Here is a 22450-nt window from a genome sequence, read left to right as displayed (position 1 = left end):
AACACAATGGTTGTTGGACCGCCTCCCCCCCTCCGCAGCACCAACAGGAAGAAGTACATTCACTGGATGGGAGAAAATACATTCCAGCGACCAGACTTAACCATCACAAGTAACAGAGGGACACCAGAGAGAGGAGTTTTGTTTTTAAGCACCATTTTTTTTTCTGTTTTATTACAAAATCATAGACATTGGATTCAAAATACTGTGTATTCACAAAAAATGCTTTCATGTATTTGTCAGGAGCAAATTCATTGTCAGTCTGACGATCAACACACACGCAAACTCATTCCTTCACACACACATATACACACGCACACACCAACAGACTGTCGAAGCAGTCACCTTTTAATTGGGCCCTGCACCAGCCTGAAAACATTTGTCAGCTGCCATCTGTCTGTCTGTCTGTCTGTCTGGGGACTCCCAGCCCTTCCCCGTCTCTCCATACAACACCCTTATCACACTCGAACACCTCTCACCGACTGGCACATCCTTCCTACACACACACACACACACACACTCTCTACACTGCTGGCTGTGATGCAGATACTACAGACTGGAGCTGGAGAGCGGGACGGTCTGGTGGGTTTCACACCTCAAGTGCTTACAAATGAAAACACGAACAGCAGGGGGGGGGGGGGGGGGGGGGGGGGCACATGTATGAGTATTTGACGACAGGGTTTCAGAGTTCAAAGCTCAGCACTTTGCATCAAGTCCACATGGGAGAACTGAGAGGAACTCATGAGTGTGTTGTCCTGTTTTTTAAAAATACATTCCACTTTTTCAAAAAAAAAATATAAATCATTTCATTTCTTGGTCCCTTGGTACAGTTTTGTCTCCCTGCAGCTGAAAGTAGGAGCTGGGGTGTGGCGGGACCCAAAATCCACAAGCCTGACGGTCACCTTGTAGTCCACAGAGGGGGGGTCGGAGGATGACTCCCTGGACGACCTGTGAGGAAGCACCCATCAGCTGCACAGTTCTGATTCACCTGCATTGTCCTGCATCTTTCACCTCTTCCCCAGCATGCCTCTGGGCCCCCCAGCAGACGTCACACCTTGGTGGCCAGGGACTGGGCCTCTGTCTTCTGGGAGGACAGGGAGCTGGCTGGGCTGGCGTGCAGGGACTTCTTCAGGTTGAGGAGGCACAGGCACTGGGACCTGAAGCGCAGGTCGAAGAAGGCGTAGAGGAAGGGGTTGAGGCAGCTGTTGATGTAGGCCAGGCAGGTGGCGTACGGGTGGGCCAGCAGCAGGAAGCGCAGGAAGGCACAGGTGGCGGGGAACAGGTCCAGGTAGGAGAGGGCGTCCGCGCTCTTCACCAGGTGGAAGGGCGTCCAGCAGGCGGCGAACACCACCACCAGCGTGGTGATGATCTTCAGCAGCCTCCTCTTGCGCTGGTCCTCCTTGCGCAGGGTGTTGAAGTGGCGGGTGACGGTGCAGCCGATGAAGCCGTAGCACACCATCATGGCCAGGAAGGGCAGGAGGAAGCCCAGCGCCGAGGAGGAGATGCTGAGGCCGGCGATCCACAGGTTCTCCTCCTCCTTGGTGGTCAACACCAGGCTGAAGTCCATGGCGCAGGAGGTGCGGTTGGTGCTGGGGTCGTCCTTGGTGGTGCGGAACAGCAGGGTGGGCGCGGCGAGGACCCCGGACAGCATCCAGATGCCGATGAGGCAGCCCCGCGTGTGGCCGCGGGAGCGCAGCTGGTTGCTGGACAGCGAGTGCACGATGGCCAGGTAGCGGTCGAAGCTCATGCAGGTGAGGCAGAAGACGCTGGCGTACATGTTGAGCAGCACCACGTAGCTGCTGATCTTGCACAGGGCCACCCCGAAGGGCCAGTGGTAGCCCATGGCCGTGTACACGGCCCACAGGGGCAGCGTGACCACGAAGGTGAGGTCAGCCAGGGCCAGGTTCCCGATGTAGACGTCCGCTGCGCGCCGCTTCCCCTGCGCCCTCCACACGGTGAAGATGACCACCCCGTTCCCGGAGAGACCGAGGATGAAGATGAGCATGTAGAGCACCGGGATGACGGAGTAAGAGGGGGTCCACTCCGAGTAGTCACACATGGTGGAGTTCTCCGACTCGTCGTACTCATAGTAATCATAGGTACCTTCAGTTGACTCCATCTCTATTGTCTGCTTTCCCTTTGGATAAAAGTCTGGTATGTCCACAGTGGTTGACAGCTCTGAGCTCTGTTGCTTCATGTGTGATGTGTGGACCTTTATATACCCCCTCCCCTTCACTTGTACCGTCCCAGGATGCCCCCTCCTCTCCTCCCCTCCCCTCCCACTGCCCTCCTCCTCCTCCTCCTCCTCCTCCTCCTCTCTGCTCTGAGGAACATGCTCTGTCACTACACACACACACCCACCCTCCTCTTATCATTAATATTCACTATCTCCTGCAAAGTGAAGCCACTTTAACATGAGTTAAAACACCAGAAGTTATTTTTCAGAAATGATTTTTCAAGCATAAATTATGGCTTTCAAGAGAAATACAAAACCACAACTATAATTGCCAAACTTTTTTCCCCCTCCTCCCTGGAATGAAAGTTGATTATTAGACATGTTTGGACGGTGGCCCACAAGTCAAGTCCGGGCATGACAGGTTTCATGAGGTGCAGTCAATTGTAATGACAATCGAGAGTCGTTCTGGCACCGGAGCACTTTGCTGAGACGGAAGAGGCAGCGGCATTTACATCTCTATGTGTTTTGTTGTCATGTCCCCACATGTCCAAACAATGTGCAACCACACACTGCAGACAAGAGTTTGTGTTCAGCTCTGAGGAACTGGAGGTTAGACAAAGACAACTTTGACCTCACACCTGAAAATGAAAATATACAAGCTTCAGCAAGAAGAGACAGATGTTCCAGCCTTAATTGAAATACAAAATATGATTTCCAATCTATTTAAACGTTTTAAAACTAACTAAAATGATTTAAAATTAAAGAAATGTAGGTAAGAATGATTTTTTAAAAGAAATGTTACTATATTTTCTTATTGTGGAGATAATCATTAACATACATTTTGGTATCACTGTTCAAAACAATGTTTAAACATGCCCCATAAAGAACAACAATCTATTTGATATATGCAAAATGAGACATTCATTAAGGGCAGAGGTAAAATATGATATAATCACTGAGATATAACAATAAATTACTACAAATTAAAGATCTATCATATGTTTATGCCCTTATCATCTGGCTTTGGCTTTATTATTAAAGCCTTATCTTTAATTTTAAAACTCAAACGTATCCGACAAAACAAGTACAACTGGGGCACATAATGTAATTTAGCTCGTCTTCCACATTTTTATCAGTACTTTTATCCTTTTTGGTCAGAGCATTTTTATCAGTACTTGTGTTTCTGCTTGTTATATTGATTTACACAGAAAACAAATGCTAGGCTATAAACTGCTTTGCAGAACAATGCATTTACCTGTTTAACCTCACTAAAGCTGCTTTCAGACATGTACTGAACTCTGGATATTCTCCTAAAATTATCCGGAGGGGCTGTATGTGAGAACGCAAATGTATGTGTCATTTGCTCTGGACATTCTGTGGAGCTTTTCCCGCCAGCCGCCTTTCAGGAGCATGTCCAAGAGAGTCCGTGTGAGAATACTGCAGAACATCTCAGAAGTATGGGCGTGTGAATGGCGCAAAAACAAGCACAAAAAGAAAACAAACACAGTATCTCTGGATAAAAAAAAAGGTGGATGCCAACTTGGAAAGAAAACAAGATTGCTGGGGATAAGGGCCGACAGCGGTGCCAAGGAGCTCTGAACAAAAACACATGATTTCCGAACCTGAATTTGAGTTTTTCATATGTTAAAGAAAAGTAAAGAAAGACATCATCAGCATCGCTTTCTCCTCCGCTGAGCCACAGGAGACATTTAACCCCTGTGAACTACTTCCCATTACCTGATGTTTATGTGTAAAACTACTTCCCCTTTGCACTTTACATCCATTTCCTCTAAAGTAAAAATATATTCAGAAACCACCAATACTCATCTCCAACATACTGTCACATAAAGGAAACTGCTGAGGTCAGATTTTCATATTTAAGTCCATCGTTCCTGCAGGTTTTGATAAGTTTTCACTGAACGGGTTCTATCCTGAGATCCACATAGAGACGGTAGAGTTCTACGCACAAATGGATTAAGTCAAAAATGACATTTTAAAAATTTGTATTAGAAATGTTTGCATGCATGTCTGCTTATGACAAAACAAAATGTTTATATTTATGTCTGTATATGACAAGGTAAATACAGTTAGTATAAATTACCCCAAAGTTTCCAGTTTATTCCCATTAATTCCCGTATATTCCCGTTAATTCCCATGGCAAGTTTCCAACTTTGAATATTCCCGGAATTTTGCAACCCTAGTCACGCTCCTCTTTTCCTTCTGTTCTTTCCCGTCTCTCGGGTTGGATTTGTCGGCCCAGGTGGGACGGCTCACTCTCCAGCCTGCTCCGTCTCTCAGCAGAGCGGCAGCAGTGGCGCCGGGGCACCAACCAATAGACAAAACGTCTGCATCACTCAACAATCTTTTCCTCCTCCAATCCCTTCCTCCAATCCCTTCCTCCACCCCCCCCCCCACATCTCTGCCTCCTCCATCCTCCCCTCCCCGCTCATCTCCGTCTTCCTCCGTTTACCAAGATGAGGATTGATTCCCGTCCCCTCTGCTCCTTCCAGCGTCATTTACTCTCATGGAGCAGTTTGTTGTTGCCAGTTATTGTGATGCGCTCTGGTGGTGTTTGATAATCAAGCTGATGTGATTGTGTTTGTGCCTCCACCCAAAGCTCTGCCCACTCGTGCTCCGCTTAATTGTCCGTTTCCAGCTCTTTGTCCGTCCGGCTCCGTGCTGCAGAACAGGAAAAAAGCAAAGTGAAGTGAATCAAGCGAGCTTCCTATCTTCAGCCTGGCGGGACCCAAGTCTGTTTTTAGCTGCGTTCGTTGACAGGGGATGTGAATCTACGGCTAAATAAAACAGAAGGCCTTGATGAAAAGTCCACCCACACACTTAGTCCAAAATCCCCTCATCAGGGGAGTTGAGGAAAAAACATGAAATTTCCCTTTTTTATTTGATGGGGACTTTTTTCATGCTCAACACTGTCATGGCAGTAAGCAATTATTTTTCTCACTTCTCCCTTAGAGTCACATGTTCCAATAGGACTGATCCTGAGCCTCTTTGCAGAGCATCCATCTCTTCCCTCAGCACCAGAGACCCACAGCATTCAGCCGATGTTTGTCCTCCGGGTCCCACCTGTGTCTCAGGCCGATTGTTGTTTGTGTTGTTGTTGTCCTCTCATGTGTGGTCCTGCGCTGTAAACCACACACCGTGACATTCCTTGTGATTTGCGCAACATTCAACCACAGCGAGGTGTCATCTATCAGCGATGAGTGAGCTGCAAACTCATCTGGAGAAAGACGAATACTTTCTTCTCCAGGTATACACAACAGCAGAAAATACACACAATCACAAACACAGACACACAAACTACAGTGACAGTCTGTCTGCAGGGCTGCATAGCGTCCTTTTGATCTTTAAATCGTGACCTTGTGTGTTTATTGGCCTGTTTTTGGTGATACTTGCAGGGCCAAAAGAGCGTGAGGTGTGTGTTATTGTTGTTTAGGTGTGTGTGTGTGAGGGCCTGTGGGGGTCTGACAGTCGTTTGATGTGTGTGTTAAGCTGTTGCAGACCACATGCACGAGGGGAGCCCCTCTGTGACGAGACAGCTGGTTCCTCTGGGCTTTTTACTTGCGATCCGACCGACTCTGACTCATACCCCAGTTCTACGATGACATTGCACGTCAGAATGCATCACCTGAGAGCAGCTTGAAAGCGGCGATGAGAGACGGACCCTCGGGCGAACACTCACCGAGCCATCAGCCTTACCAAACCAATCGTATCAACAGTCTGATCTGAACTTTGAATTATCTGGATGCGCTGTCAAAGCTAACACTCCGAGCACAGCTGGGGAGCTGGAACAGTTGGTTGTTGTTGCCGCCTGCTCCTCTCCATTAGCCTCCCTCGGCTCCTTTCAGCAGGGACGACGAGGTGATTGACACCAGCTTGTCAGACACAAAGGCCACGGGGACGGAGGACGTTCACGCCTGCTCTCACCGCTCCAGTAAAGACTAAACTCAAGTTTTACATCCATCTGAAAACTGAGTTGAACAGATGGGTTTTTGTTTTCTTTCAGAGTTTTTAGATATATCCCGACTGCAGGGTGAAACTGGAGAAACTGATTCACAGGCCAGGAACTATATTTTTGACGGATTGATTGATTTGTGTGTTCCTGTGGTTTTGGATCAAGATCAGTTCATTGTTGGTTGAAGAAGACTCAAGAATGACTGTCACACCAGTTATATCAGCAAAGTCAAATGGAAAAAAAAACTACTTTTGCAGGGAAACACCAAGGCCCAAAAGTCCCCTTGACTTCGATCAAGCTGCACCAAAGCTCACACACAAATAGATATCAGTCCCCTAAAGGTGCCTGATTATTTTCATCAAGATCCACTTATTATTTGCTCAGAAACAGTGAAAAAGTGGAAAAAGCTCCTCTCTGACCCATCCCTCATCCTTCCACCAGGTTTCATGGAAATCTGTTCAGTTTTTTGTTTAATCTTCAAACGACCGTACAAACCAAGCAACAAACCAACTGACGGGGGTGAAAACTATAAAATATACAGTAATTTGATAAAAATGTGTATTTACGTGCACAAAGAGAACAAATAAATAAGGAAAACAGTAAAAAAGTTGAAAAGGGTATTTGGGATGTAGTGCATCATTGCAACACCGTCATTCTAAGTCAGTACACCACAATTTCAATGTGGGATGAAATTGAAAACATGATAAATCTGCTGCTTTGCCTCCTCATAAATTATCGATTTAGATAATTTTTACTGGAAAAAAAAAACCCCATCGAAGTCCTATTACTTCATCACACATCTGATGAACCTCATCAACAATCAGGAAGCAGCCACGGTGCAGTCTTTTTGCTGAGCTTGTGTCTCTATTATAACGGTTCACTTGTTATCAGCTCACATGCATTGAGTTTCAAGATATTTCCATGAACTTAAAGACACAGATGACCTTACAGCCCAGCAGCATATTCCTCAGTCAGAATATCAGCAGCTACAGACACAGGGACGTCTAATTTGAGGTCTGTGTTTGTGGGTCAGTTGACCGGGAGGCTCTGTTGATACGACTCTTCCTGCTTTCAGCGTGTTGTTATCTTCCGAGTCAGGAGCAGCAGAACAGAAATATTTATCAAATATGAACGTAAGGACAGGAGAGGGAAATCCAAAAATGTTTTCACGAAACGGTCAGGAATAGCGCGGACTTGCGCTCGAGGTCACCAGTGGAAATATAAGTACGAGGAGAGAAAGGCAGGGGGAAGGGGTGGGGGGGTGGGGGGTGGCTCCTCCTTGTCTTTTACGTAGTGCAGCTGAGAAGAGGGAACAAAAGAGAGAAGATCATTTTTCATTTATAGAAGCAGTGCGGTAACACTGCGGCTGCGAGTCCTGACAACCGTGTTCTGTTTACACCGACAATGACTTTGGTGTTGGGAGTTTTTTCAGTGTTAGTCAGGTGATGAGTAATAATGAGGTTTAAAGCTAAGAGACGATGTAAAACATAAACAGTGACAAGCACCAACCTTCTTCACAAAGATGGTGGGATGACTTATGTTGGTGTTGAAAATGTTCATAGTTCTCTGCACTGTATTTATTATCTGTAGAACTCATTCAATTCTAAAATATATAATGAGGAATCTTGGGATCTTGTTAAGCACCAAAACGTTTGACTTTTTTTGTTATATAATGAATGTGTGGCTTTACATTTTGTTTTAAAGATGTCTGTCTGCAAGCCAGCACCTCACGAAATGCATGCATGCAAGAAATTAAGATAGTGAACATGTGATACCTTCTAAACATCTGTATAGTAGCATTGCCATTGAGATCATTAGCATGCTGATGTTAGCAACCAGCTCAAAGCACTGTCGTACTTAAAGATGCATGACGGGACAGCTCCCCCAAAAGTGAAGCCGAATGGTCTCGATCGCCACCTGGTGGCTGGCTGCAATAAAGGTCAAAAAGCCCGGCTCCTCCGTGTTGATAAATTGAACTTGGACTAAACTAATAGGTGAATTTCTCAAAGATGGTTTCTGTTATTTTAGGTAGTCCTTACCACAATGATGAATTTAATTAGTGTGATGCTATAATTATTTTAATTTTAAAATACGGTTATTTCTCCTTTTATCATTTGAAGCTATCAGAAATGATGTAAAGGGGGTAAAGCGTGTATTTGATATTTTGTCCTGTTCACTCCTATGATGGAGGACAAAGCAACACATTTTCAGGTGCACGGTTGGAATCCCACACTCTTCTGCTTTACTGCATGACACTGAGTTTAAAGCCTCGTCACTGCACTCAACAAACCCATCCAGACAACGTTTAAAAATAGAGATAAGGTCTTCCCTGATGTATAAACACAAACAAAAGAAAACTGCAATAAAACCGGCAACCACGTTTTCCTCTTCCTGTACAACCTACAGGCGAGAAACTTTCCTCTGCTGCTGCTGCGCTCCTGCTGCTAAAGAGGATGTTGGACTGATATTATTCACAAAACCGTGTGAAACAGTGATGAGTCAGAGAACAGGAGGTAGCGAGGTCTAAAAGCTGTGTGAAGGACTCTGCTGGACTTTATCCCTCACATGTAACAGGAACCATTTTAAGGATTTTTTTATGGCTGTGCAGACTTCACAGAGTTCTGAAACACAAGCCTCACTCACAAACACACACACACACACACACGCACACACTCAACAATCCTACATGTCCACACACACTATACGTAACACCCATGACTACACTGGATGCAACACAATCAGCTATTGTAACTCCAAACCAAAGGTCTTGATGCTCATATGCTTTTGTCATTAGTCTCAATTATAACAGGCTACGAGGTCACGAGCTGACACACACACACACACACACACACACACACACACACACACACACACACACACACACACACACACACACACACACACACACACACAATGCACGTATTGATGAAGAAATTAGATTATATATAACTTTTTTGTTGCAGCTGGTTCTGAAAGTTGTTCCATTAAATACAAATTTGGTTTACTGCTTTAGAAATAATAAAAGACCTAGACAACTTGTAAGGCTTGTTGCAAACACTATGCATATAACAAAAATATGTATTAACCACATACACTGACAGAAATTCACTTTAAGGAAATAATAAAGTCTCTTTCTCCTGGACATGGTGAATGCACATTTCTATTCAGCACTCAAGACAGCGGATGTAACCACAGTGAATAATACTTTCATTATTACACTTTTTAGTAGTCATCATAATTCTGTTTTCATTATTTCAACATATTACGTGTTGTGCAAGAACATAAATGTGAGTTAATTGAATTTGTTTCATTTATTTCCCAGCTCTAGGTTGTAATAAACCTGAATTTATGCTGACAACTTTAAAGCTCAGTATCTCTAACTATCCTGAAAGCATGTAGAAGATCACTAAGTGATTATAAGATCGTGTTTTTTGAAAATTGAGCAACTTCTTTTTCTTTTTTTCTGTCAAGCAAAACGTCCAAATCTTTGCTTGCGTGCTGTTTCAACCAGTCAGACGTTTGTGTTAGTGTTACCATTCACTCCTCATCAATATCTGCTCGTCCCAGTAAAAGTCTGCCCTGGTTTATCAGGAGCAGAGCAGGTCTCCCACTTTATCTTGCATGCACACACATGCACACACACACACACACACATCCCTGTGTATCCTCTCTGAGCACCCGGTTTCCTTGCCGGGGGGGAAAGAGAGGACTGGATGGACGGGAAGAGAGGAGACAGTGGGGATGTGACACAACAATGGCAGGAAGTGACTTCAGATCAATACAGATTAGTGGGAAAGACACCAACACAGCAGCACGGAGCGAACAAACAGCCCCGGTGAGGAGATAAACATGCAACGCAAACAGAGACAAGTTAATGTTGCAAGACACAAAGGCACGAGATCCAGATCCGCAAGCATCATCAACAACCTAATATGAGTTGTACAACAAAACACCAATTTGACCAATTTTACTGCATGTTACACTCTAAAAGTGCATTGCAGGATAAATACACCACTGAATGACAATCAAACATTTCCCAGTTATCTTCTCAACCTCTGTTATTGTATTAAAAACTGCAATGGTTACACACTATCCCATAGAGAACCGCTGGTGTAGTTATTTTATAAAAGTTATGAAGCCTATCTCTGTATTTCAAGTGTGCACATTGACAATAATGACCTCCACCAAGGAGGAAACGCTTCCTTCGCTGTTTGTTTGTTAGTCAGCAGGATTACGCAAAAACTGCTGCACGGGTTTACCACGAAACTTGGTGGAAGGAATGCGATATGGGTCAGGGAAGAATCTATTCAATTTTGGTGAATAGATTCGCATCAAGAGGCGGATCCAGGATTTCTTTTTCACCCTTTGAAACATTGTGCGATAGGGAATTTTTACATTTTCAAGGATTTCCCAAGGGAACCATGGATCCAGATGGGGAAAAAAATCATTAAAAAATTGGCGGATGTATGTGCCATTCCAGTTCGTTATTTAACAGCTTCAACAGCAACAACTATCAATAAGTTGCGTATAGTCCACTTTTCTGCAACAGCGCATTTACAAACTATTGCAAATAAACTGCAACACATAGTAACTGCAAGAGTTCAATCGATTAAATTATTTCAGAGCATTTAAACTTGGGCCAAAGTGAATGGAGATTCTACACAAAGCAAACAAACACATAAAGAACATGCACACAGGAACACAAAGACAACACAAGGGTCTTAAATCCTACAAAATAAAACTTGATCGTTAACAGGAAGTTGAAACAGTCAACAGTGGGGGGCCGTTAGAGAAGGAGAAGAGCCGTTCAACAGTTCAAAGGTCAAAGCAAGGTCCCCGAAACTGAAAACCTGAGGCCTGGAGCTTGTGTAATGTGTAACCAGGAGCCTGCTCGACTTCAAACATGCTTAAATCGAGCGGAAAGTGGCCTGAATAATTGGACGATGTGATCTTTTACAGCCAGAGGCCTGTGTGTAGCTCTGTTTGATGGATCAGCTGCGAACAGGGAAAACTGACGTGGGCAACACCGAGGAACAGAGAGATGCAGAAAACAAGATTCAAAACAACCTTCGCCTGACGGGAACAACAGCTCGGTCACTGCTCTGGAGTTGTTATGTACTAATGAGTCTTATGATTCATAAGACATTCAGCTGCTACACAAGGAGATGGGGGGGGGGGGGGGGGGGGGGGGGGGGGGGATCCCCAGCTGGAACCGAGCATGTGTGTGGGTGTGTTTTAATTTCCTTTAATAAATCATAATCCAGAGTCAGAAAATAAAGCTGATGGATCTGAGATCATCATAGGGCTGCGCGTCCAGCTACTGTTATCCCGAGGAGAACCATAAAAGGACACACACACTTCCTGACCACCGTCCATTGAACGGGCATCTGTCTGACCCCTGACACCTTCCACTCCAACTCCGCTTCCTGTCCCACACGTGCAGCTCGGCTACTTGAGGCTGCTCATCAAAGCCTGTTCCCCCAAAACAGGAACATGCATGAGGTCTCGGAACGAGGGGGAACTCCCTGCGACATAATTCAACCTAAAAAATATTAAAATGCACATAATAAAACTATAAACTTTTACATCAAGATATACATTTATACCCAACCCACACAAAGCCATTGCAGCTGCAATCAAATTAAACTATTCAAGCTACTGTCATTCAAACAGGTCACAGTGGAGTTTTTTGTTCCGTGCCCCTGACCTCTACCCCTTCTAATCCAGCTTTGGGCAGAGGGCATGTGGGGGGCTGGTGGGGGTGTTGGTGGTGGAGGGCCGGGGATAAAGGTGCAGACCATCAGCCCTTGTTACCAAAAAGCTTTAGAGGAGCTTTGCAGCTCATGAGGCCAGACTATAATCTCCCAGACGCTTCACACATATGGCCTCATGAGATCATCCAACCCCACCCCCCCAATAAACAGCTACAGTGTATAAACAGACATCACATGTGTGAGATATCGGTTTTCACACCTACTGTAGATATGCTTGGATAAACAAAAAAAAGTAACTGTCATTTGTACTGACGAGAAAAACTTAAGTGTGAGCGACAGAACGTTCTTAAGGCTGCAGGAAATGGTTTAAAGTTTTGGAAGAAGTTAGTATGTGAACTTCAACTTTAGCATATCCATGATTAATATTGATAAATATCAGCTTCCACACACACGGTTGGTGGCTGGTGAGGGATCGTTTCAGCCAATCAGTGATCAGGGCCAATTTAGGATTTACCATCTTGCCCGAGGACACTTTGGCATGCGGGAGCTGGGGATCGAACCACTGACCTTCTTTTTAGTGGACGACCCTCTCTACCTCCTGAGCACGCAGATGCCCATCACATTTTTTTTCCAACTGTGTCTTGAATACTGACATCACAAATGAATACAGTTACACACTTTTATGGACAATACAGTATGTTTTCAAACTGTATTTATGTTATTATCCTTCCACAGTTTCCGTGTTGGTCCAGGCTTGACAGCTTGGTCTTATGGTGGAGTGAGATAAATATGAACGGACATGAAGGCACCCAGCAGATTATGATGGGATTCTTTTTTTCTTGTGTCTTCACACGTGCAGCTGATGTTACTGAGAAGTGGACGGTCCCGTCGATGAACTTCTGCTTCTGAATTCAAATTCAAAGATGCCTGTTTGAGAAATTCCATTAATAGCGCTTTCCAATATTTTTCAGGTACAACCCAATGTGCCAACTGTTGCTCAAAAACAATATGCCATGTTAAAGACAGGAGTTTGTAGCTGGTGAGTCTGGCATGTTTAGATGCAGGGCAATTACGTTTTTTGCAAAATTATGTCTTCTTCTCTCCACAGGTAGGCTGACAGTTTTTTCAGTGATTTCAGTGACACAGCACGTATTCTGCCACAACTCAAGGCAACAGACTGAACAGGCCCATCAAATGTGCACACGCCTGACAGACTGCTTTGTAATGTGAACATTGCAACCTTTGCAATAGATTTATTTGTCGATTAATCGCGTCACAGTATCGTTGACCACTGTGCAGCAGATACCAGAGGCTGATGAGTCTTAAAGGTCGTGGATGCACTGTTTTTCTCAAACTGGACTGGATCATATTTCATTTTCTCACCAACATAGACCCTTGTGTATATATTTATAACAGAGTCCTATTTCCAGTGTGAACGTGGCTTCAAACAAAAAACTTGGTCGTAACAAACAGAGACGAAAGGGAAAGAGAACAAAAAAATACTAAATATTTAGATTTTCTCAATAAGATTATTCCATTGCTCAAAAGCTCACTATGTTCAAATGTTATATTATGAAAGTACTTTTTAAATTAGCAAAAAAGCAACAAAAAAGAACTGACTTGCAAGAGATATCATGATGTTTTTGCACACAACGCCAAAGAAGCAACAAGCTATTGTTCTGCAAAGGCTACAAAATCTGCTCAGCTCTGTTCTGAGAGTGTGGTTATGGGGGCACGTCTGGGTCACGTCTCCTCCTCCTCCTCTGCAGATTAGCCATAAAGCCAGTCTCCCATTACACCCTCCCTATAGTCTCGGCTCGGGGTCTCACGAATGTCCCCCCCGTGCACCACCAGCACAGAGTGACGGACAGACAGGTGGGGTTGTGGGGTGGATGAATTGAGGTGAAGGGGGGAGTTGTGTTGAATTATGTGGACGAGCTGACGTTGTTTACCGACAGTGAAAGGCACAGAGGAGATGATGAGAGGAGGTAGAAGTAGAAAAAAATGCTCTAATGACAGGCATCGTCAGACAAAACACACGGAATGCGTCACAGAAATAGATAAAGCTTTGGAGGCTGCGATTCTCGGGGACGTTGAACTGAGAAGTGTCATGTCATCCGGTTGTCGGGAGTAATATAAATCTTTGTGCATTCTCAAAAGATAGAAGATGAGCGGAAGCATTTAGGGTAAGCCATAAAAATTCTATTATGTCCAAACGCATCCATCTTAAATAAAATAAAACGGTGTTGGGGGTTTCTCTGCTTGGGTAAATTAAAATATAGGGGGGCGCATTCTTGGCTGTCATGTTCTTGGACTGCAGCTGAACCTTGTCGAGGAAGAAGGAGGCCTGTATACACTCCATTCAGTCACCAAAGGCAAATGGCTGGGTGAGACGCTGTGGGAATTCAACCTATTTGAGATGCAAATTCCTCAAAGAGCTGAAAGAGCCGGAGAAACAGGTGTCCGAGGAAGTGTGCTGCAGTGTGGGTGCGTGAGGGCGGGTGCGAGGGCGCTGAATGATAACACAGGGTGTATTGAAATCCTGCTCGTTCAGCGCAGTCTGTGTGGCACTTCGTCCCTTGTCTGGTTTTCTTTGTTTCATAGAAGATGCGGGGAAAAAGAGAGGAAACCGGCTGTAAAAATGGGAAATATGACAGATATGCAAAAATCCAAGAAATGTTTTCATTCATTTATTGATTTAAATGTAATTTGGTACAAAAACATATCAAATCACAGAAAAAAAGTCCTATATACTGATTAAAACAGCAGAAATTGCAAATGTACGAGCCCCTCGCTAAGTCAGTGTTATACTTTAATACAAAATCTTACCAAAACAATCTAAGGTTTTGGATAGCAAAGCACATCTGTGGATCCTTCATAGTAACTCCACAGTTTTATAATAATCTCTGGATGAAGCTCAGTGGCACCATCTACATGACAGAGCAGAAAACGCGGAGTAAAAACTCTTAGAATGCATGTCGTGTTCTTGCGACAGATTAGAACTACATGTTTTAAATCTAAATATCAAAAGCTTCAGAGAACATGGCAGAGAAACAGTGCTTCCTAAACCACCCAAAAATAAACCCGTAGCATATATTTATATTTATAAACAAAATATTTTTTTAAATCAACACATAACCATTTTTCATTACTCATAAAGATTTTGACACCAACTGAATTTTCAGGAATGGAACTATTAACTGCTGAGTGCATATGAATCCACTTCCTCTCAAACCATTTCTTCATTTGGTTATTATTCAAAGTTTATGGCTCGCTGACGTCTTCCCAAAATTCCTTTGCATGGAAGTGCAGAGAAAAATCCAACAAATCATATTGAGGCATGAATATCACATAACCGAGTTTGTCAGTCAACAACAGCTTAGCATTTGTAAAATACTTGAGACTTCATATTTAGTTTGCAGATTCTTTCAATTGTGGAAAAATTGGGATTTCTTGGTGGTTTTAGGACTAAAACAAAAACAAGGAAAATATTGAACTTTTTGAGCATTAAAAAGTTTAGATTCTCAGACCGCAGCAAAATAAACAATCTCCCAATATCATCAGAAAAATATACGTATAAGATCTGCTAACCCTTTAACAAGATTGTACAAAACAGCTCTGTCTTAGCGTTCTTCAACATAGCTCATTCATTACATAAATATAAACCCTATAAGCTCTCCCAAATTGACACAAATTAAATACTGTACGACAATATAATTGAATAAACTGTTTCGAAAATATACATTTTGAAAGATATGCAATAAAAATCTTTGGCTTAGTGGCATAAAATATCCCTGCACACTTTTTCCCCCCTTCATTTGAGAGTCACTCCGCTTTTGACAGTTCTTCTTCTCATTGGATTTCTGCTGGTCGCTGCTGTGGCATCAGAGCTAATCTCACAGCACCCTCAAGTGTTCAAACTCACAGATGCATCATAACAGTCACCAGACCGTGCAAAACAGACGCGCTCTTAAACTTTGTGTCTGCAAATTTGTAAAGAGCGACAGCGTCTGGCAAAGCCGGATGAATACAAATCTCTGTGTTGGCAACATAGCGACTAACGCAGGCAAAGAGGAAGACTAGAAAGGCAAAGTGCTCCAGGAAAGATCTCATCGATTAAGACTAAATCAAACTTCATATGTGACAGAGGAGAGAATCAGAGCTTTACATTGAGGAAATAGCAGCAGTAGCTTTTAACAGTGGAGATTCTGAGTGAAATCCTACATGTTCAGTCATATGATGCTGATAGTCCCACTCAGATAAACCTCACAGAAGTGTTGAAAAGTGCACACAGTCGCCACCTGCTGTTGCTCCCTGGCACTCATACTGTTTTGAGTGCCACTGGGTTTTAAAAAAATACAGCCATGACTGTACTACTAAGGTTAATATCAACCTGAATTAAAGCAATTTTTGTCATAATTGAAAATGTAATTTTTTACGTTTCCAACCGTTCAAAAAAACCTTTAAATTCAAAACTTTTCTTGGAGTGTAATGACCGTAAAAATATAAATGTTCTCACACTAAGTGATGGAGGTTTGTCATGTCTCTATGCCTGAAAGCTGCTGAGTCAGTGAAGGCTATATGGAATGGTTTGTGTATGTAAACTGGTGTGAAACTTACCCTGCTACAGGTAAGTGTCATGCTCTGCGCTGCTCAGACTCTCTTTGGACTCTTGTAAGGTCACGGGTTTGAGCAGAGGTGAGGGGTCACTGGGAGGAGGATATGGATTATGTGTCTCCTGTGGCGCTGGGATTGTTTTTTTCTGCTGTTCCCTGTTAGCCTTTCTTCTTCCCTTTGCGTCCTCGGCCTGCACCTTGTCTGCGGTGGGCGCCAGCGGAGACTCAACGATGATCGTGGGCCTCTGTCTCAGGTCCTGCCGGCTCGGCGGCTCGGCAGCCATGATGGCCTTGGCACCATGCATCCTGGGAGGGGACTTGCAGTGTAGATCTCCGTGACTCTCCTTCCAATGCCGCAGCTGAGCGTGGTGCTCCCTCTCGATGTCTTTCTCAGACACGGATAGCTCTATAATCTGAGACACGGGGACAGAATAAATGTGAACGTGAGGTGATGTCAGGGTTTTCCAGCAGATTACACGTGAACGTTTTTTATTCATCACGAACACAACAATGGAAGGGCAAAGTCCAAGCAACACTCCTGCACCTACAGGAAATTCTGAGTGTGTATTAGTTGCTGAGTCAAAACAATAAAAAGTAAAACAGATGAAGACAGCAAGTTTAACAGTACCTCGTGCACCAGGAACCTTTCTTGCATGTACTGCGGCTGTATGGCTCGGAGCAGCTCCATTGTTTCATAGAGACCTTGGCAGGACTTCAGTTTCTCCTGGGATCCCAGCATGCTTTTCAGGAGAACCAGGCCCACCTTGAACACGATCTTCACTCCTGAGAGAGGCATCAGACGCAGCTAAAGAACGGGTTTGCACTCATATTTAAGGACCAAATCATAACACTGTTCATGCTCTGCTGCTTTACAAGTACAACTAAAGGGGAGGATGATAAGTTCATGAAATTATTGAAATTAAAAGATTAAATTTTGACCAAAATGCTGGCCAAATGTTAAACTTGCTTCATCTGTTACATTGCTGAAACACCCTTTTAATAAATGTCCTACTTCTCACTTCATGCTATATGAACATATCAGTGAGTTATGTGAGAGCCGTGTCATCTCACCCTCAAAGAGGAACATATCCCAGACGCGCAGCACCGAGGCCCACGGCAGAGTGCGAGAGAAGGCGCACATGAACCACTCGGTCATGCACAGGATGGGCTCCAGCTTGTGCTTCTTCAGGTGACCGTGGGCCGCAGGAGACACCCGCCGCAGCAGAGCGTACAGGATCTCCCCGTCCAGCTGGATCGCCTCCTGTGGAGACGACATGGAACAGCGACCAGTGAAGGAAGAGAAGAGAGAAAGAGAGGAAGAGAAAGAGAGCGAGAGAGAGAGAGGGAACAGACTATCCTCTCTCTGCCTAAGCTGATTGTGTGATTATCTCGTCCTTGTGGCCTGGTCACCACCTCGAGTCGTTAGGTTGTTGGTGTATCAAGCAGCGACACACTGGCCTGAGAAATTCAAAGATTCAGTGGCAGAAATGTTGTCTTCAGAAACCCCAGTGTCATTAACACTATGAACGTGTATGTCAAGTATTACTGTCATGTTCAAGCTCTTCTCATGACATACCAGCCCTGTACTGTAGTATCCTGGAAGGTATTTTTCACACATCTGGACAAGAACCCAGAATGCATCCTAGGACAAAGAAAGGAAAGAGAGCAGGATTTATTATTGTCATTTATGATATTTGAAGATACAAAAATCCAATGATTAATATTTAAGTAAACCATTTTGACCGAGTGCAAATGTTAATGGGAAAGCATTTAACAATTATAGTCCTTTTACATTATTTCATGACATTCTTTCACTATTTTTGTGACCTCTTTGCCCCATAGTTGAAACAGTTTAGAACTTTTTATTTTATATTAGAGAAAAAAAAACATGTGGAGGGTTGAACGTCTAGTGTGAGCTCACCTCAGCCGGCATATGCATTCAGGAGAACAGCAGCTATGGGAGCCTGGGCCTGGACAATTAACCCTCATCAGGGACGATGCAAAGTGTAAGCCTTCAGAACCCGGAGCAGGTCCTGCTGCCTGCACTGGCATGAACATAAAGAGATTAATATCATAAACGTCTGTGTATTCATTTAAACTGAATACAGTGTTGGGAAGTATGATACTTCAGATGGCAGCGCGTACCCATGGACCTCCTCTTGCTTTAAACATTTCGTGGAAGGAAACTGCCGATGGAGGTCCCTCTCGATGATGTCTACCCATTTGGATCTCCTGCCTGATCGTCAAGTTCCTGGAGATACAGATTTTTTTAAACATTCAACTTTTGAGTGATTTCCCTTCGGCTTCTTTTGACAAGCCCACTAAATAAAAGTAGCTCTGAATCTCAGGGAAGTTATAAGTCTTGCACCACACATCTATGTCATGCATCTATACTTTACGTACATGTACTATGGGTATAGCTTATTTGCATTTTGGAAAATACTCACAACTGCGACCTCACATGTGTCACTGACCTGGAATCTGCTTTGTTTTGCTCCCTTTTCACCTTCCCCCCCAGTGAGGTAGAGACAGGCCGGCCACGCAGCGATGGAGGGATCCCCTTTTGACAGCGCTCTTTCACCTGTTATTCAACACATGCACAGTTCATGTAGAGAGGAACACAGACTTTTCCTTTGTTTTTCCCCTTGACTATATGAAATATTACATGTACTCCTAATATTCACACAGTTAGTAAAATTGTATTGCTGCAGTTTCTCACAAAAACAGAAAAAAACCACAAAATCATAGTAAACACAGTAGAAAGTGTTCAAGTTAACAAAATAAACATTTACAAAAACTGAAACATGGCACATAAACTATCTTCATGCTGAGGCAAATTGCTCTTTACCATTATTGCTAATATGTAACACACATAATTTAAAAATCACTGCCGACCTTCCTGTGTTTTTTGGCCATCCACTTGTCCCAGTTGTTGAGCATATCCAGCCATTTTGCCTCCCTCTGTCTCAGCACCTCGATGGGGATTTCTTCTGCACTGTGGCGAAAGGAGTAAATGTTATGACAAGAGACAAACAAGTTCTTTTTAATCCAGACTGACAGCAGTCGTGCTGTACTGTGTCACCTCCCTGTGGCGTGCAGTGCCTCTTCTCTTCCTTGTCCACACAGGAAACGTACCCTCAGACCAAACAGTGGAACACTTGCCCATCGCCAACGAAGTACAAAGGAAAACAGGAAGCTATGGGAGAACTTTCCCTTAGTTCAGTTCCCTTCAACCTTCTGCTCTTATACCTCATTTCACAACAGTTAAACTAAAGATCAGAGCTGGCATTTGCCTGGGCTGCGTGTCACACCTTTCAATACAATAGCTCGGGACAGATCACAAGTTGTAAATCAGTTATAAACACGGAATAATAAATCAAACTTGAGTCTGTTACTTTTATAGTTATATTTGCCAGCACAAGACAAATCAAGTGCAGCACAATTTCCAAGCTTTAAGTTAAAAATCAGCTGTATAGGAACAAATAACAAAGCAGGATGTGGTCCAGGTCTGAATGTGAAAGACTTCAAATGGCCTCTGAGGCAGAACGTTAAGTTTCCTTTCAGAGGGAGGCCGGAGCAGAACCTCTTTGCCTTAAAACACAGCAACGTCTGTTCACTACCCAACATGTCATTCACTGACTAATAACGTTAGATGATTAATATAGAAACATCTGAAAAATAAACATGATTTTGATTATAGCAATTTGCCTTGATTGTTTCTCATTAATCATCTAATGGCCAATCAGATTTATTTTGAAACCCGAACAGGGATCACGACTATCCGGTTGGCAACCACAGACCAAAACAGTGAAACACCAAACAGGTTTAGCCAGAGGACCTCAGAGTCCAACAGGAAACAAGTGACAAGAATCAGTAAAACAAATTGATATGGAGAGTCAAGCACATGATTAATGTGGTCTCTCGTGTTTAGTGAAAGAGAAACCTTGAATAAGGAAGGTGGAAACAATGAATATGGGCTGATAAGACTTTAAAAAGGGAATGACAGTGGTGTCGCTCTGTGGTTTCCAGCCTGACGGCTCCCAAATGAATTAAGATTGGGAGAAAGAAAACAAACATATAAACACATTATTTTGTAAACTTGTTCCTCTTTTCTTATCTTTTTTATATTTAAATAACAGGTCCCTTCCTGCTTCTAAAAAAAGAAGGAAACTAAAAGGAAACAGTTCTCCTATGTGCTCATAACCGATAAACGTATGGAAGCCGTGACACGGAAAGTGGACTTTGATTCACTTTGAAGATTCACAAAGCAATAAGGTTGGTCCCCGCTGGTCCAGGTGACAAGAGACGAAGCTGTGACTTAGGGCCAAAGATCATGTCAAGATAAAACTGTTCATATCAGGTGATATCGATAATCAGCACGATAAATGTCACATTATTCTTTTTTAAATTTATTAGCTGATTTTTGCTCCCAAGTGAAGGTTGTGGGTTTAAACTCTTCTTTATGGGCAGAGAATGAAAAACACTTGATAAACACCAAAACATTTTACAAATCTGAGGTAGGACAATAACGTATTTCACCAATATCTATGTTCATATTGGACTTTTGTTCTGTTATTGATAAGAAAAAATAGATCATTAATTGATTATTATTGAATTTAAGCCTGTCCTTCTATATATTAGGATAATCAGCTTCATCCACACTCTGAGTTTACTGAATATATATGAAATGACAAACTGTTGGTCCCAGTAATAACAAACTGGTTTCATTGACACTGTGTGAATGTGCCTGAGATCCAGAGACCTTCTACCTGTGTTCAGCTGAGTGAGAGAAACACACTGCGGCCATGTGGCGACCGAACACTTTATTGTGAAACCATACAGTCTGTGTGTGTGAAACTGCACTTACGATTCCTCGGAGTTCTGCTGGGCTCCCCCGGTAAATCCGTACTTATCCACCCGGTCCTCCCCCTGGATGGCACCGCCGTTTACCTCGGCTCCAAACCCGCCGCCCTTCCCGTTGTCTGTCAGCTTGTCTGTGGCGGAGTCCAGCCCATTGCCCCGCTCGGTCTTTGCCATCTAACCAACATTTACCTCACAGTCCGTTCGCATAACCTCGAGCTAATCCCCAGATCGCAGCCGGCACCTCGCAGCTCTCCATGAAGACGCCCGCCTGTTAGCTTAACCCGCTGTCAAGGCTAGCTAGCTGGCTGGCTGCGGTTGCTAGGAAGGACTCGCTTCCTGGCTGCTAACCTGCTGGTGCTAAACAGGTAGTCGCTCTCATGGCCCCACTTCCTCCTTCTTCCTTTGGCCGATTGCTGTCTCACAAAGCGGATTCCCACCTATTCGTCAAGCTAAAGAGCCAAAGCTCCGCGCTCTCGGTTCCCTTTTAGGGTTTGTTCCTGCTAGCTGCTAAGCTAACATGCTAGCATCACATTGGTGTCAGCTGACCCACGCAGAGAATGTGTGCTGTCAGCGGGAATGGGAGTTAGCTGAGTGTTTAGCTGAGTTGGCACAGATAGCTGCTGCTGAGGGGAAGGTGAGAGACCATCAGTAAACAAAAACATCCTCCGACTCTCCAGCGCCACCCACTGCTCAACTCAGCACATACAGGTACAGGCTTTATTCATTCATTTTTCATTTATTTCAAACATGTAAATAAAAAAAAGACAATATACAAACAAAAAGCAGTGAGAAGAAGTACAAACTTATTAACCTAATCTCATATTTGTCCTAAAGAGAATCCATGTCCATTCTGCCATCCCCTCATCTCTTATGAGTGCGGCCTGTGCAAACAGGGAAGTTGTGTGTTCCTGCTGCACATCCTACAGTTAGTGCTGCAAACTAAATCCTGCAGGGTTGAAGTCGAAACCGAACGGCATCTAAAAGAACAGGAAATCACTCTTTGCCAGGTGGACACGCATTCTTTCAACCTGCCACAATTCTCTATTGTCTTGCGTGCACAGCTGCGTTTGACAGTTGTTTTGTTAGAGGAAAAATTGTTGCTGTTACTAGATAT

At 43.8% G+C, this 22450-nt stretch overlaps 1 protein-coding gene and 1 pseudogene across 1 annotated transcript; both read right to left on the bottom strand.

Moving 5' to 3' along the window:
• Positions 1–142: 142 nt before the first annotated feature.
• On the bottom strand, positions 143–2211 carry LOC117771764 (apelin receptor B-like). The gene has a single exon (XM_034602505.1). The coding sequence runs from the start codon at positions 2192–2194 to the stop codon at positions 1046–1048; it is 1149 nt and encodes a 382-aa protein (XP_034458396.1). The 5' UTR covers positions 2195–2211; the 3' UTR covers positions 143–1045.
• A 12314-nt stretch (positions 2212–14525) lies between these two features.
• On the bottom strand, positions 14526–22000 carry LOC117771769 (annotated as a pseudogene).
• Between the last annotated feature and the right edge of the window lie 450 nt (positions 22001–22450).

The sequence above is a fragment of the Hippoglossus hippoglossus genome, chromosome 12 (assembly GCF_009819705.1).
Source record: "Hippoglossus hippoglossus isolate fHipHip1 chromosome 12, fHipHip1.pri, whole genome shotgun sequence".
In the NCBI taxonomy this organism is placed as follows: Eukaryota; Metazoa; Chordata; class Actinopteri; order Pleuronectiformes; family Pleuronectidae; genus Hippoglossus; species Hippoglossus hippoglossus.
This window is presented reverse-complemented; position numbering and strand designations above follow the sequence as displayed.